Raw genomic sequence first — 15,029 nt, 5'->3', positions numbered from 1 at the left:
TTTTGAAAAGGACATTTTTAGTTGACCATTGCCAGGCCACAGATCAAAGGGCAAGGTTTTTTGTAATAAATCACTATTATTTAACTTCACGCTCCAATATACAAAGCAACACCTGCCACAAAATGACCCAGGTAAAGTACATCCTTAGCCACATGAAAAAATGCGCTCTTCAAAAAATACATAATGCATACTTTGAAATAGATATTTTTTATTTTGGTCACAGGAAGAAAGAGCAAAAAATATATTAATGATAATAATATCTAATATAATACAGATACTCAACAATACTTGAGTTTGTGTGTTATTACATAACATTATAACATAATATCATCATAAACACTATCAATTTATCAATTTACAACAAAAAAGGAAATGGCATTAAGCAGACGCTCTTATCCAGAGCAACTTTCATCATTTTTTTTTCTTTAGAATGTTATTTACTGGATATTTACTGAGGCAGTGTTGTGTTAAATACCTTGGCCAAGGGTACAGCAGCAGTGTCCCAGTGGGGAATCAAACCAGCAACCTTTCAATTACAAATCCTCCTCCTTAACCACTATGCTACACTGCCACCCAGGAAATTATCCAAAAAGGAAATTTCCAATAAATAATAAGCAAAATGTACACATAAGATTATTATCCATCACCATTATCAATTGCAATGAAGGTATTGATAAAAGGCCATTTACTACTTCATACTCAGTGTGCAAACATCGTCCAGTTTGAACTGAACCAAAGCTGGTCTTAACAGGGATCATACAGTCATGGATTCCTTGTTGGTGGTTACATCTGAAGGCAACAGATTCATCAGCTGTTGATTCTTCAGGGGGCTTTCTTTGTACCTAGGATACAAAAAGGGACAAATTCAGAAATGCTTCAGAATAAAGTTTGTATTTAAATGTATGGCTTCACATAATTTATATTCTATAGTAATTCTTTACAGCAAGAACAATTTTATGTGATTTTTGTCAAACTCAAGATGTTATTTGCCAATTCTTAAATTTCGTATACAATTTCATGATTCCCTTTGAAGAAAATATTCTAAAAAATCCATTCAAGATAAAGAGGAGTGAGAAACACACAGTAGTACATATATCAAAAATGTATGTAAAACAGGTTTTATTTTTAATTGTGTTTCTTACAAACAAGTATTTTTTCAGTAGAAAAGAGTACCTGTCTGGGAACTCGATGTCATCGATCGTCTCAGGTAGCGGCACGCCTTTGGTCTCTGGCAGCATCAGGACCAACGCGCCGGCAACAAAAGCAAGCACCCCTAATTCAGACAACAGAAAAATGCCCATGTTACCAAGCAGAACATTCAGGCTGCCGTGTCTGTATCTCGCTGATAAGCATGACCTCTTCTCAACTCTTCTCAACTGGAATCGCCTTTCGTCCATAGGCAGGCCTCATCACAGAAAACTTGGCACAGAAGTGTAGCAAGGGCAATCATCCAGTTACATGCCCAAACCACTTGGTACACTGAGGGGACCCTGGCTGACCTACCCACCCCAACCCCTGATGGAAAGAAGGCTGGAGTCCTTCCTGGTCCCCTAGCCTTACCCCAACACTATGCTTGTTTGCGGGGGTTAAGGTTTCCCCAGAAGGAACAGAATTGATGGAGTCTGGCCTTTTGAACCTGAGGTGTGTGAAGAGGAAGAGGTTTTGACACCCTGCCATTGACTCATTTAGTGATGTCACTGACTCCCTCAGTGATACCTGGTGTGTGTGCTGAATGGGGTGGAGGCAAATTTCACACTGACACTAAGAAGTATTTCTCCATTAAAGTATGGGATAGCTTATCAGGTTTCATAGTGAAAGCAGAGACCCTTACAGTGTTGAAGAGCAGGCTGAACACAGTGACAGATGCAGTCTAATGTACAGGTGGAACAGTGAGCCTGGCTGGGCTGATTACTCTGTTCTCATTAAACTTAAGAATACAGTGTAGCTGTACATAACGTGCACATAACTTCGGAATACAGCATAAGGACAAATTTGGTATTAAATGGTGGTGCTACAGCTTGTGCAGGATCCGGGTGTTTTGGATAGTGTGAAAATGGCTGCCATCTCGGATTCCTACCGAAAATGATAAGTGGCAGCTCCAGCCAGATGACGGCCAGCCGGTAGAGTAGGAATGGTGCAACAATTCCCCCAACATCACACAGTGTGGAGCACACAGACACACCCAGGTTCCTGCAGGTGAAGCAGAACCCAGAGGTGAGAACAAGGTGACTCACTGAGAGATACCAATCATCAACAGAGCACTGGAGGATATAAGGGTAAGCTATGCAAATCAAATTAACTTTGACAACAAAAATTAGACGTGCTACTGACAGTGTTCATCTCAGGGGCATTACTAGCTATTGAAAAGATCAGGAGCTAAGTCAAGTTTGCCTGGGGCTTGTATTTTTTTTTTAAGGGAGATTGGCATCGGTAGGTTGGGGAGGTTATATCTACCTTTATAATACATAATATAATATGTATTATATGTATATATATAATACATATATTATCACACCTTCGGATACTGCAAGTCAAGTTCTGCTCTGTTACATAGTCTGTCTGTTGTTTTGCTATAAACATTTCCTTTTTCAGGGTGAAAGTATTCGGGGCTAGGCTTAAAATATTCGGGGCTATAGCCCCGAATGATCGGACCTAACACCACTGCTTGATCTGCATATTTGCTATTTGCAGGGTATACACAATGACAATTGTTTATATTAAATGTATACATTTTTTAAGAAAATTACACACAAATTCTAACAGAATAACTTTGTTTTGGACAAACTACTGTGGCACTGCATGTCTGATCTTGCTTACCTGACGAAGGTTGGGTACAGCTCTGTGTTCACAAACACCACCATTTCAAAGGCCATAGTGATACCCAGACGACCCACACAGGCCACAACCGTTTTCACCCAGAACATACCTTTAAAAAGAAGGAAATTTAAATTTAGAAGTGTAAATAAAGAATTAAAGAAAAAAACTTCAAACACACAATTGAAGAAGAAATAGACCTTTGCTATTTACAGTTTCTTTCCTGTCACAGCATGACTCCATCAATAAAAAAAACACTGCATTATAAATGAAACAGGGGAAAAAGAAACCTACTCTCTGGTATGAAAGCAGTGATAAAGCAGGCTGCACCAGACACAATGTTGGCCGTGGCGAACGGGACACGGCGCCCAATGCGCTCGATGGTAAAGAGGATGAGGAAAGCGGCGGGAAACTCCACCAGCCCGGAAATGAGGAAGTCGATGTAGACGTTTCCTCCCAGAATCCCGAGGCGCATGATCAGGCCTTGGTAGACCACAGCGCTGGTGAACCTGGGGAGAGGGAAGAAGCAGGAGCTTATTCAGGGACATGGGCAGGGCCACAGGGCCGGGGCTCAGATTTAACATAGGGCATGGCTTAGCAATGTTAAATCTGACTGGGAAGGCAACTTTTAAAGGGCAGGGGCTCAAGCCCTGCAGAACACCCTCCCGGTTCTTGGACATGGTGCAGGAAACACCCCAATTCCAGATCTGGAACACATACACACAATTAAACTAAAATCTAAAATATCACTTACCAGTTGAACATGAGGATGAATGTGTGTTTCCTCATATTTGGAGTTCTGATCAAGTCAAGGAAAGAGGCAGTTGATGACTCTGCTGTGTCATCTTTGAGTGTCTGCAAATCGGCAAGGGAGACTAGTGAGTTGTTGCTAACTCAGGCAGGCAATACTCTCACAAAGCTATTGGATGAAGTAGATGCTAGACAAACGTGACAGGCAGGTGTTTGATCTGTATTTCAAATGATAAAGTGCGTTACATGAATCATTTGTAACTTGTGCGTTACATGAATCAATTGTAACTTGTGCATTACATGAATCATTTGCTTGTAGATCAGAGACCCAAGGCATCTGATTTAACTATAAAGGTAGAATGTGATTTTGGCCTAGAAATTTCGAGGAACACCCAGAGGAAAGGTGTGTAAGCTCTGTGTATTTTCAGCCTCACATGAATATGTAAATGACCTGGAGAAGTTTCGAAAGCATCAAGGCTGCTCTACCTCAATGTTTTTGGAGAGCGTATTCCCATTCTCTTTCGCAATTGCCTCAGTGATTTCCACTGCTTTGCTGGAGTTGTTCTGAGAGAGCAGCCATCTTGGAGACTCTGGGATGAACCTGGAAGTCAACATTATTACATAAACTTGAGGATTGAAACAATCAAAAAAAGGCAAGTAACTGAAAAAACCTAACAATAACCGCACACCAATATAGCGTGTACTGCTGTTATAGTACACTTTATGTTGGCCGAGATAATGTTGGCAAATACTCTAATGATGGCAAATAATCTTAGAAAAGCTATTGGCCATCACTGTGCATGTGGGTGCAGGGCAGTGTTCAACTTCCAAATGTGGAGTGGTATTGTTTTCAGGGAGGGTGTCATACCAGTAATAAGCAAGGAAGCAGATGTAAGGAACTGTGATGACCACCTGCAGCCAGCGCCAGTCTGGGATAAAGTAAGCGATCAGGGGCAGAATGAGGATCCCGACGCTGAAGAACATCTGGTAGATGACCCCCACTGTCCTCCTATATTCCACACCCACCAGCTCTGTGACTGGAGAAGGCGACAGAGGGGCAAATATAAGTTGCTGAACACAGTCAATACGCCAAGGACTCCAGGAAAGGAAACATTTGTGTATTGCCAATGGCATCATTTTTTGACATGCACAGGACTTCACCAAGAAATGTTGCATTTATTCAACATAACTAAAGTTTCAGGAGTATTTTTTTCAGATTAAATGGTATGATTCAGGAAATTTTAATCTTTGGTGCTGTAATTTCTTGTAAAATGTTTTTTCGCTGTAGATAATATAAACAGCAACGGATGCTTTTTGAAATAGATTCAACAGTCAGGCAACAGTCTTTTGAGAATTCCTTCTACAAAGTGTCTTTAAATTAATACATAATTTTTTAAAAATGTTACTGGTTCAAAGAGGAGAAACCAAAATTTTAATTGTCTTACAAAAGACATATTGTTTAGACATTTTGTTCAGCTTCATTTTACTGAAGACGTCACATGCTACGGCAAATTCATTTCCCCATACTGAAAATATAATTTCCAAAGTTTTTACTCTTGACATTTTCAGTAAGTATTTTCTTACTCAGAACATAGCCGGCCACCCAGCCACCCTTGACTCCAAAGCCGTAGAGCATTCTGAACACCAGCAGGGCAGTGTAGTTTGGAGCCACAGCCACAAGAATTCCTGCTATCCCATTCAAAACGTTGGACATCAGGAAGCTCATTTTCCGACCAAATCTAAAAAAAGGAAAAAAAAAAGCAACAGGCAAAGGTTTGAATGTTACTGTATGTCACTATGTTACTGCACTAGCATTTCCAGTATAATGTGCAATTAGTAGGCAATATGCTGGTGTTTAATTTAAGGCCCCCTGCTACAATCTTCCTGGAACTAAATGCAACAGAAATATCTTTCCAATGTGAAAACAGGTTCTACAAATATTCAATGCTGCTTGATCTGGTGCTCACAATCATGTATGTACTTACCTATCAGCCAGGTATCCAATGGCGATGCTACCCACCAGGAAACCCACATTAAGTGTGGCTTGGAACATGTCCACCAACCAGGCATCGGCACAAACCAAGTCAAACTGGAATTCACGAGGACATCATCAGAACGGTCCACACCCAAAACCACTTTCCAGTCTCCACTCCACTATGTCTGTCTCTGTCTCTCTTTCTCCACAGCACAAGATGAAGATCTGACTGTGTGCAGTGGCTTAGGCAATCTTTCAGACAACCTGATAAATGCAAATCCAAAATGCAATCTGAACTGTGGATGTTTTAAAAGCAGCAACTCCTACACAAAAAATGAATTGTTCACTACAAATGATTCCCTCTACATGTCTGCCAAAGAGAACTGTGCAATCTCTTTAGTTTTAGTTTAGCCTTCATTTGATTGTGACTTTTACTTCTCTCCAAATTTGACCCATTTAGACTTCCAAGACAGTTCTGAGCAGCTACAGCAGTCTCCCAAAAGACCTGCCTTCCGTCTCCCAGCGTGGAAGGACTCACCTCCGTCACGAAGGACACCCTTCCCTCGTAGTCGTACTCCCAGCCGTCCTTGCAGGCGGTCATGGGGACGCTGCTGCGGGCGGCGCCGCTGAAGTTGGCGGCAGGGTTCTCGCAGGTGAGGCCGGTGGAGTTCCAGTCCACGTCGTACCTCTCGCACTGGCTGTGCGCCATGCCTGCTGAGGTGTTCACCAGGGGCACCGTGTGCCTGCGGGCATCCAGCGGGCCCCAGCCACAGCTCTCCCTCAGCTCGCTCACCGCCGGGTCCCGGCACCAGTGCTCCGGGGTGAAGCCCTGGAAGACGATGCCCACGTACACCCCGGCCCAGGGCATGGACACCAGGCACAGCAGCGCGAAGACTCGCTTCTGGCTCCTCCCGAACTTCCCGGCCTCCTCCAGGATGTCATCGAAAGTGGTCATGGCTGCGGTGCTGAGGGGCGTCTGGGATCCGTGTGGCTTCAGAGGGGCTCACGCTGAGGGTTTTTAGAGAGGCAGATCAGATCAAAAGTCCAAATGAGGATTGACCTTAGGCTTCATTACTGCTGTAATCGACAAACCAAATGTTCAGACACCCGCACACATAGTGCGTTACTCTTTAATAGAGGGGGCCTTAGATGTCACTATGTTACGAAAGCAGGCGTCATGTTTGGAAAGAGGCACACTCAAGCGTATCGGACATGTCCTATCTGGTTCTGACTGAGGGCCAACTCAAATGAAATATTCCACCTCTCCTCTACTCTCTGATCACATACTATGAAATCTGTACAAAGGGCAGGGGTTCACCTTAATAGAACTCCTCTACATTCCCTATGAAATTCACCCCCAGTTAAATGCTTTGACCTATTGTTTACCTCTTCACAACAGAGTAGGCTGTGCTCCATCTCAGCTGCAGCGACACGGGGTTTCAGTGCGCTCCAGCTGATTTAGAGAGAGGTAACTCCCAGGGGCTGAGATTTTCATTACCATGAATAAAGGCTGAAAACAGACTCAGCTTTGCAACAGCCGTGATGGAATATAAACACTACTGCTTACCAGTGCAGTAGGTATTGGGTGTATAGCACACATGAAAAAAGTCTAATTCATAAGGCACAGCTTGAAAAAATGGATGAAGCAGAATTTAAAAAATAAACACACCTAATAACAGGACACGGATGCTGTTGGACAACACAGCAAATGACCTCACAGGGGTGTCACAGAGGAGGATGGAAAATTGCATGCACACAAGGAGGAAATACAGCTAAAATATTTGTAATAAGGATACTGGACAATTGAATGACCTTAATTTTAGCAAAATATCATCTGGTTTACAGGTTTTTCCATTTTCTTGCAAAAGATGGATTTCATGTCACAACACATTTATACAAGTGGAATGCCTCGGCAATAATTTAATTTATGTAACTCTTTTCAGACACAAACATGCAGTGCTCTATCCAAAACAAATGAATATACAGAAAAAGGTGGAATTAATCTGGCAAAATACCAGCTAGAACAAATGCTGATTAAAGCACACAGTGGAAAAATACAAAACAAGATAAAAAATAACTAGTAAAAAAATAAATCAGGAAACATAATTAGACTAAATTGAGAGAGAGGCTGATAGAGTCTGACAAGTATGTATTTTAAAGTGACTTAAAAGAACTGTCTGAGAATAAAATGACATGGTGACACTGTGCAAACTTTGTGCTTTTTGAGGTAGGTTTTTACTGAAAGGTATGAGTGTGAAATAAAAGGAAAACGTTTAGATGAAAGGAGAGACACAGCAGCAGAGATGAAATCTCAACATACCAGGCAATAAAAATGGCAAAAACAACCACATCACATTACAGCATCAGACTCGAAAACACTCGAGATTTTTTAAATTTTTTTGATTTTTTTAATCACGGTAGATAGAAAACATACCTAAAAGCTGCAGGCAGAATATAACCAAAATGGTCATGTTAGTAATTTTCCACAGCTGTCAGCCTCAGGACCATCCGCAGAGAGACTCCCCCCTCCCCCCCCCTGATCAGACTGACCCGCCACCATGGGTTTACCCAGGCTAGCACATTCTAGCACTGAAAGATTCATCAGATTGAGACTGGGTTACCTGTGTGCTGGCGAGGCTGAAAAACATGGGTGTCCCCCGAGGAGATGGGTTCGTTCCGTCCTCTCCCCGGCCTTCTGAGACTTATCGGGCACCTTCATTTAAATGTTGTGCAACGAGTCATGGTAATGACGAGCATTACCATTTTCACACCTGTGCCATGGATTACTCATCATTAGGGTATGTACCTACTCATTCATTCATTCTGTAGCACTTCGAGCAAGCCCAAGCAAGTCCCCCTTTGTGCAGGCAGAAACAAGATACGAGGACAGCATTTGGAAGGAGGGGTACAACAACAGAGACAACAGCAGGATAAAGCGCTTAGTTTTGGCTTACAGAACATGCCCTGCAGCCTCTGCCTCCAGCCACGAAGCTGATCCATACCTAGAATTGGTTAATCAAACACTGCACACAAATTAAAAACACTCAAGCAAGCCACAGCTGATCTTTTTATTGAAATGATGCAATATCTCATCTTAACATCAACTTTATTTAAATAGAAAAAAAAAACAACAGACAAAAAAAGCAGTAAATCCATCTGAGAAACAAAGCTTCCAGATCCCCAAATCAGTAAGGAAACATACAACTAAAGGGGCAGGGGGTTCAGGAGCTTATCCTCTGTACCGACGAGGCCGTACCAAGCCAAATGCTTTGGCACTCACAGCAGTGACAGACGGGAGGTCGGCTGAGACTAGAACCTGTGGCAAGCGTTCGTCTCCCGCTGACCCCCCACAAGAGGAGGCAGAAGGATCTGCTTCAGAGTCCCACTTCCTCTGGAAGAGCCTGCTTCGCAAGGGGCAGAAACCCCTGCGTGTTTTAAGCTGCTATAATCACACTAACTCCATTGCAGAGGTACGATTTCACCTCTCATGCGCTGCTTTTTGATCCATGTCAATCGAAGATACAGGCTTGTGTGAGCTGCTTTACAAGTGCACTGTGCTCCATCGCAACACTTCTTTTTCCTCCACCTGTGAGGATTGAGAGTCTCTTGTCGAGATTTTTTTTTTTTTTCAGCTTTGGAAAAACTGCATTTATGACAAGGTGGCACTAATGGAGGGAATGAAACAAATGTAATCTGCTGGATCCCTTACATCACCACAGGAAACTTAACACAGAGGGCCCAAGCATCCCTTTCCAAGAAAGGTAAGGAAGGCTTCTGGCGAAACAATCGACACAATCTGTCATATAGGCTCCCGCCTCCGTACTTACATTCAGGAATACAGTTAAAGGTGTAATGCTGTTAGGAGGGGTCAGCAGTACAAGTCGCTGTTAAGCCAGCTGACCATTGCCAAAGCTCACACTTTTATTGGAAAAAAAAAAAAAAATCATTTTGATTTCAGTAATACCCATGCAGTTGTTTCAGTCCAGTGCAGTAACAGATATGATTTTAAGCGTCACCCATTGACGAGCCAGGTGAAACCCAGGTATTGTGGCTGAGGGGCTTGGCTTTTTGTTTCTCTAAGGGAATTCCTTCAGCCTCACAGTGCAATACACCTGAGTGACACTGTCCCACCAAATGTGTATGTGTGCGTGCGTGCGTGCGTGTGTGCTTGCACATGTGTGTTAGGGCAAGGTGCATTACACTACATTTGTAATGCCAGAACTGCTAAGCTCGAATATATCTTCATGTGGTATCCTCCGCAACTGATTTCTTTTGTGCAAAAATTAACTTAAAACATAAAACAAATATACATACAACAGAGGTCCAGGAAATCAATCCTTAAATTGCGATTATAATGAGCTCATAACAGAGAGTCTATGGCAAACCCTGGGGCAAAGCAGAACTGCGCTAAGAGGGACCCTCATATGTTTGATGGCACCTTAACACCTCAGTAGAGACCTATCCTTCAGCAAGGATAGCACATGCTTTTTTGGCAGAAAAGGGGACGTCCCAGGACTAGAGAAAACACTTTTTCTGAGGAGTTGCTATTACCAGTCTTGGTAACTTAAAGTACAAGCCATAACACGCAGAGTGCATTTGTAGCATGGAGTCGAAATACCAAACAACTCTGCCTCCATTTTGTGTCAATCAAATAAAATGTGACTGTCAATATATTTAAGGTCAAATTCATATGACTGCAGATGCACTAGATGCATTTATTGTCCCCTTTTTAATGAGTTAATAACACATGATCTTTTGAAATACTGACAGGTCTCTCTTGGGCAACCTTCTTAACAAATAGGAAGCCATCACTTCATATGCAGATACATAATTTGACTCTTTTTCAGGGAAAAATTGCAAGAGGGCCTTGAGGGGAAATAACATTTAAATGTCTATATTTATATAAATATTCATAAATATTTATACGCATAAATGGAGTGAAATGCTACCAAAACTCTGGCCTGTCTGTCGTAACAGGAAGGCAATAATCTTTTTTTGTTGAAGGGACAAAAAAAAAAATCTTTTTTTCCAAGACTGTAAACAACAAACAGACAACATTTTCTTCCCTTTAAAAAAAAATTAACCAAAAGGACTCAAAAGAGCAGATGTTGCGCATCACCTGCAGAGACAATCAGTCAGAGGAGAGGCACCGGGCTTTAGGGCCCGGACCCTCACACCTTGAGCAGGTCTTCGTCGCTGTCATCGTGGAAGGAGGCGGGGTTGTCGGCTCGTTTCCTGCGAGGCCGCTCCCTGCGCTGGGGCCGGCCCCGCCTCTCGCCCTCGTCCAGGAGCCCCACCAGGTCCTCGTCGCTCTCCTCCCGCATGAGCGCCCGCCGGGGCCGCTGCTGCGGGGCGACCCGTCCCGCCTGCACCCGCACGCCGGGCACGGTCAGCACCTCGTCCTCGCTATCCTGCTCGTCCAGCGGGAAGGAACGTAGCGCCTCGGCGTTGACGGGCTTGGTGGTGATGTGGCCGTTCTCCTGCGCCTCCTTCCTCAGGCGTGAGGAGGAGGAGTCCGGTGGCTCGATCTCCTCCATCAGCCACTCCATCTCGTCCTCCCCGCCCTCCTCCTCCGTGTTCACCTGGTCAAGGAGAAAAAACACATTTACAAGCAGGAAAACCATGAAAACACTCTCAGGCTGAAGAAGCTGAAACTGGACATGGCAGCTTGATTTGTCCATTTCTGTATTAGACCGAGAGAGGAAACCAGCCTCACATGCAAATAATGCAACTTCCGCTTCTACGCTATACTGAATTTAACCACATACAAATACATTTTCAGTTTGGGGCGAGGACTATAAGACTACATCACAGTTTAATACACAATTTGACAAGAAAAAACTACATATTTTTAATTGTGGGTTTCAGAGGACAAAATCCCAGAAATAACTAGGGGTCGGTATTTTTTGTCAGACACAGAATAGACGGGGGGGAATGAGGTAACAAGACAAGAGCCAGAACTCTCACCAGCAACCACAGAACTATACTGCTGGTAGCTAATTCCCAGTGTCGTGACGAAGCGCAGCATTGTGTTGAATAATACTCTACATTTACCAAAGACCTGGCTCTCCCTGTTGTGAGAAACTGAATTTGATTCATTTGGCATGACACTTGAGCACGTGGATTGTGCCATTGTGTAAGCCCTAACATCTGTGACGTTATAACTTTAATCCTTTCTCACTGCTCTTTACCTCCCTAGTTTGGAAAAAGCCTTTGGAAACACTGTGCCAACATACCTTGGAGTACTTATACGAGACATTATTGCCCCTCCTGCAGCATCCCGTCACTTTCTGTATCACCAGCTCCCTATGGGAAAACCAAAACCAATATTTCACCATATGTAATACTCTTTTCATCAAAAAGAGAGATCCATATGCACCTTTACACAGCATGTACAGTGCTAGTCAGATGTTTGGACACACTTTTCTTTCTTAATTTTTACCATTTTCCACATTTTAGAATAACAGTAAAGCCATCAAATCTATGAAATAACACAAATGGAATTATGCAGTGACCAAAAAAGTGTTTAAAAAAGTGTTTTGGCTTTTTAAAATAAGGTTTTAAAAAGGTTTTTTAAAATAAAGATTTTTTGGAATGCAAAGGCATCAACTTCACTATTTATATTTGTCTAAGAAAAAAAATGTCATATTTAAACATAAGTCTATAGATCAAAATGTTTTTGAATGCATGCTTCCCATTAGCTTAATCAGGTGTTCCGAACTTGACTGGTACTGTATATCTATGAGTTTACAGAGAGGTTTTTGCCCTGGGAATGTTTTGTACTTCTTTTTTCATGAACAATGTTTTTTTTTTTTTCCAAGCTGAAAATATCTTTCAACACACAGTTTCAGCAAGTACATTACTGACAGCTTTACTTAGTTCATGGCAGGGTGGAAAAACACAGGTACTGTGCCCATTTTTGGTGTGGAAGATAAGCAAGCCCGTGCATGTTTCATTGCCAAAACACAAACACAAAACACTTGCCAAATACACTCCTGCCGTCACGCAACCAAAAAAAAGCGGAGAGCCTGGTGTTTATGCAGTAGCCGCTGTGGGACACGCGTGGTGAACATGTGCGTCGGCCTCACCTCCGCTCGCGCTTGTGCAGCAGCAGGATGATCAAGCAGGCCGTCAGCACCACCAGGAGCACGCTCAGCACCGCCCCCACGGCCTGGCTCCGCCCCGACAGACCCACCTGCTCCTCCCCTCCTTCGTCAGTCTGACGGCTGGTGTCCATCGCGCTGCGCACAGAGGAAAAAGAGGAAGATTGACGCCCGATCGCACTAAGCTTTACCCGCACACAGCGCCGTTCCAGTCCGACTGACCTCACATCTTCCTGCCAAAGGTCGCTGCTACATCTCCGCAATTAGCCATCAACTGAATAAACATAAAAGATTCATACTGTACAGGTGCACCTCAGTTACGGAATGGATCATTCCTGTATCATATATTTACTTACCAGAGATGCACATACCATGGCCTATAATGGGACACTTGAATGCTCCAGGGCTTCAGAAAATTGGTGTAATTATCAGAAATAATGACTACTAAATAAATAACATCAGATCTGTCTTAAACATGAACTACACAATTATTGAGTAAAGGTGTATTGAACATGCACATATATTAAGGTGTGCTAGCAGTCAATTTGCACTTGGAGAAAGCGCTCTCTTGGCTTAAATGCCTTAGCTCCAAATGGTAATGTCACTAGCTCAGTGCACCAAAGTCTTTGTCTTTTCTGTTTGATTTAAAAAAGGTTTTCAATAACATCTGCGCTACGTGGTACAAAAGTATCATACTTTTTTATTTCTTAAGCTTCCACTGTCTTCATTATTTGCATTTTGATACTGAGACAATGTGGTTTACAAGCACATACTTGTTTTATCAGTGCCATTCCTAACAAATCATGAAAGGGAGAGGTGAGAGATCATTGCAGGCAAACTTTCAAACCTTACTTGCTGGGCAGGTTACCTTGAAATCAGTGTGGTGTAGTGATTGATTGGTGTTAAAGGGTGTTGTACTCCAACTCACTGGTCACGGAGTGTTATTAGCCTGGCCTGACTCTGTTGCTCATTTAACTTGAATGGCTACATGAATGTTCTCTGCATACGAGCGTCTGCTAAAGAAAGGAGGTGGTTTTGTAACTCAAAGGTTACTGGTTAGATTTCCAGGTGCACCACTGCCATTTTACCCTTGGGGAAGATACTGTTCAAATTATATCAGTATAACTTTGTAACAAAGAAGCTTCTTTTTAATTTGTTGCCCGAGATACACTTACAATTACTACCCGAGCTGGAAGGAATTCTGGAAATCTCTGGATGCCCAGTGGTCTCCACTGTATCAGAGGATCATGGGTGAAAAGGAAAGAAAGGAGAAAAGAGAACGCGTAGAAACCTTGTTTGACAGCTCAGCTACTCACATAAGCTTGCACACAGTGGATGTGTGCCAGATGAAGAGATACTGACAGCCGTCCGTCTCCAGGAGGAATTCTGGGATGCCTTCTCCGGCAGACGGGCTGCAGTGGAACAGGATCGTGGAGGAGACTGTCTTGGACATGTCCCGCCCACACTTGGAGTCAGAGGGGACGAGGACGTCCAGGTTGCCATCTGAAGACAAAGCGCCAGAGCATGGTTTTATCTCGACACTGCACAAGCAGACACCCTTGGTCACAAAGTTATCAATGCATTTAATAGTGTACTGGTAGGCATCGCGGAGGTAGCCACTCACAGGGTTTCCAGATCTGCCTTGACAAGGTGCTAGATACACTATAGACTATAGGCAGAATGACAGGCCTAGCTGGGCTGAATGCCCTGTTCTCACCATTAAACTCATTTTCTGAATCTGCCCTTTTCTTTCAGTTTCTCAAATCTTGATTTAAATGAGCTTGGATGGTTCTGCATAAAACGTGTTTGTGGCAAGCATATCAGGGTTAGGGTTAGGGTTAGCATGTGCTCTTGCCTTACCTTTAATGAAGTACTTGGCTTTGCTGGACGAGCCAATCTTCCTCTGGAGGTTGCCGTTGATCTTCACCTGGCAGATGTTGGCCCCGAGACAGAAGGCAGAGGAGCTGTTGGTGATGCCGGAGAGCTGGATGTCGTAGATATACCTGTCGCCATTGGAGCGGATGTCACCGGAGGCCTGGTGCAACCTGCAGGGCGGAAAATTCCACTTCAGAACACACTAATCAACCCAGTGTCATTTAATATGGTTCTCTTCACAAAGCACTGGCATGCAACACTTCCGAGATCCCATTTCCAAAAAAGAAGGGGTAGTCTTGCATTAAAAGCAAATTTTGCTGTAGACCATCCATTCAGGGCCCTGAGAGGACAAAGAGTACCTACACCCTCTCTCTTTATAATATATCCATACATTTTCACAATGGCCTCCATTTATTCATAGCCCTGATGAAATCTGAACAAAAAACAAAATATAGAAACATTTGTGCATTGGACTGGGAATTATTTCCTGCTTTAAAAACACTATATTTTAA

The 15,029-nt window shown here is 43.2% G+C and overlaps 2 protein-coding genes across 2 annotated transcripts in view; both read right to left on the bottom strand.

Moving 5' to 3' along the window:
- Positions 1-548: 548 nt before the first annotated feature.
- On the bottom strand, positions 549-6,806 carry slc22a2 (solute carrier family 22 member 2). The gene is made up of 11 exons (XM_036550083.1): positions 6,078-6,806; positions 5,550-5,653; positions 5,149-5,303; positions 4,433-4,601; positions 4,051-4,165; positions 3,569-3,669; positions 3,109-3,323; positions 2,818-2,926; positions 2,078-2,190; positions 1,174-1,273; positions 549-842 (listed from the first exon to the last, which is right to left on the bottom strand). The coding sequence occupies exons 1-11, from the start codon at positions 6,492-6,494 to the stop codon at positions 755-757; spliced, it is 1,686 nt and encodes a 561-aa protein (XP_036405976.1). The 5' UTR covers positions 6,495-6,806; the 3' UTR covers positions 549-754.
- A 1,950-nt stretch (positions 6,807-8,756) lies between these two features.
- Positions 8,757-15,029, bottom strand: part of igf2r (insulin-like growth factor 2 receptor) — a 37,090-nt gene continuing 30,817 nt past the window's right edge. The window contains exons 44-48 of the mRNA XM_036549309.1: positions 14,503-14,687; positions 13,959-14,145; positions 12,628-12,780; positions 11,776-11,845; positions 8,757-11,121 (exon numbers count right to left, since the gene is read on the bottom strand). Coding sequence (XP_036405202.1) covers positions 10,711-11,121; positions 11,776-11,845; positions 12,628-12,780; positions 13,959-14,145; positions 14,503-14,687 — 1,006 coding nt within the window. The 3' untranslated portion in view covers positions 8,757-10,710. The remainder of the gene's footprint in view (positions 11,122-11,775; positions 11,846-12,627; positions 12,781-13,958; positions 14,146-14,502; positions 14,688-15,029) is intronic.

This window comes from Megalops cyprinoides, chromosome 17 (genome assembly GCF_013368585.1).
Source record: "Megalops cyprinoides isolate fMegCyp1 chromosome 17, fMegCyp1.pri, whole genome shotgun sequence".
NCBI lineage: Eukaryota > Metazoa > Chordata > Actinopteri > Elopiformes > Megalopidae > Megalops > Megalops cyprinoides.
The sequence above is the reverse complement of the archived record's forward strand: the minus strand, read 5'-3'. Positions and strand labels throughout refer to the sequence as shown.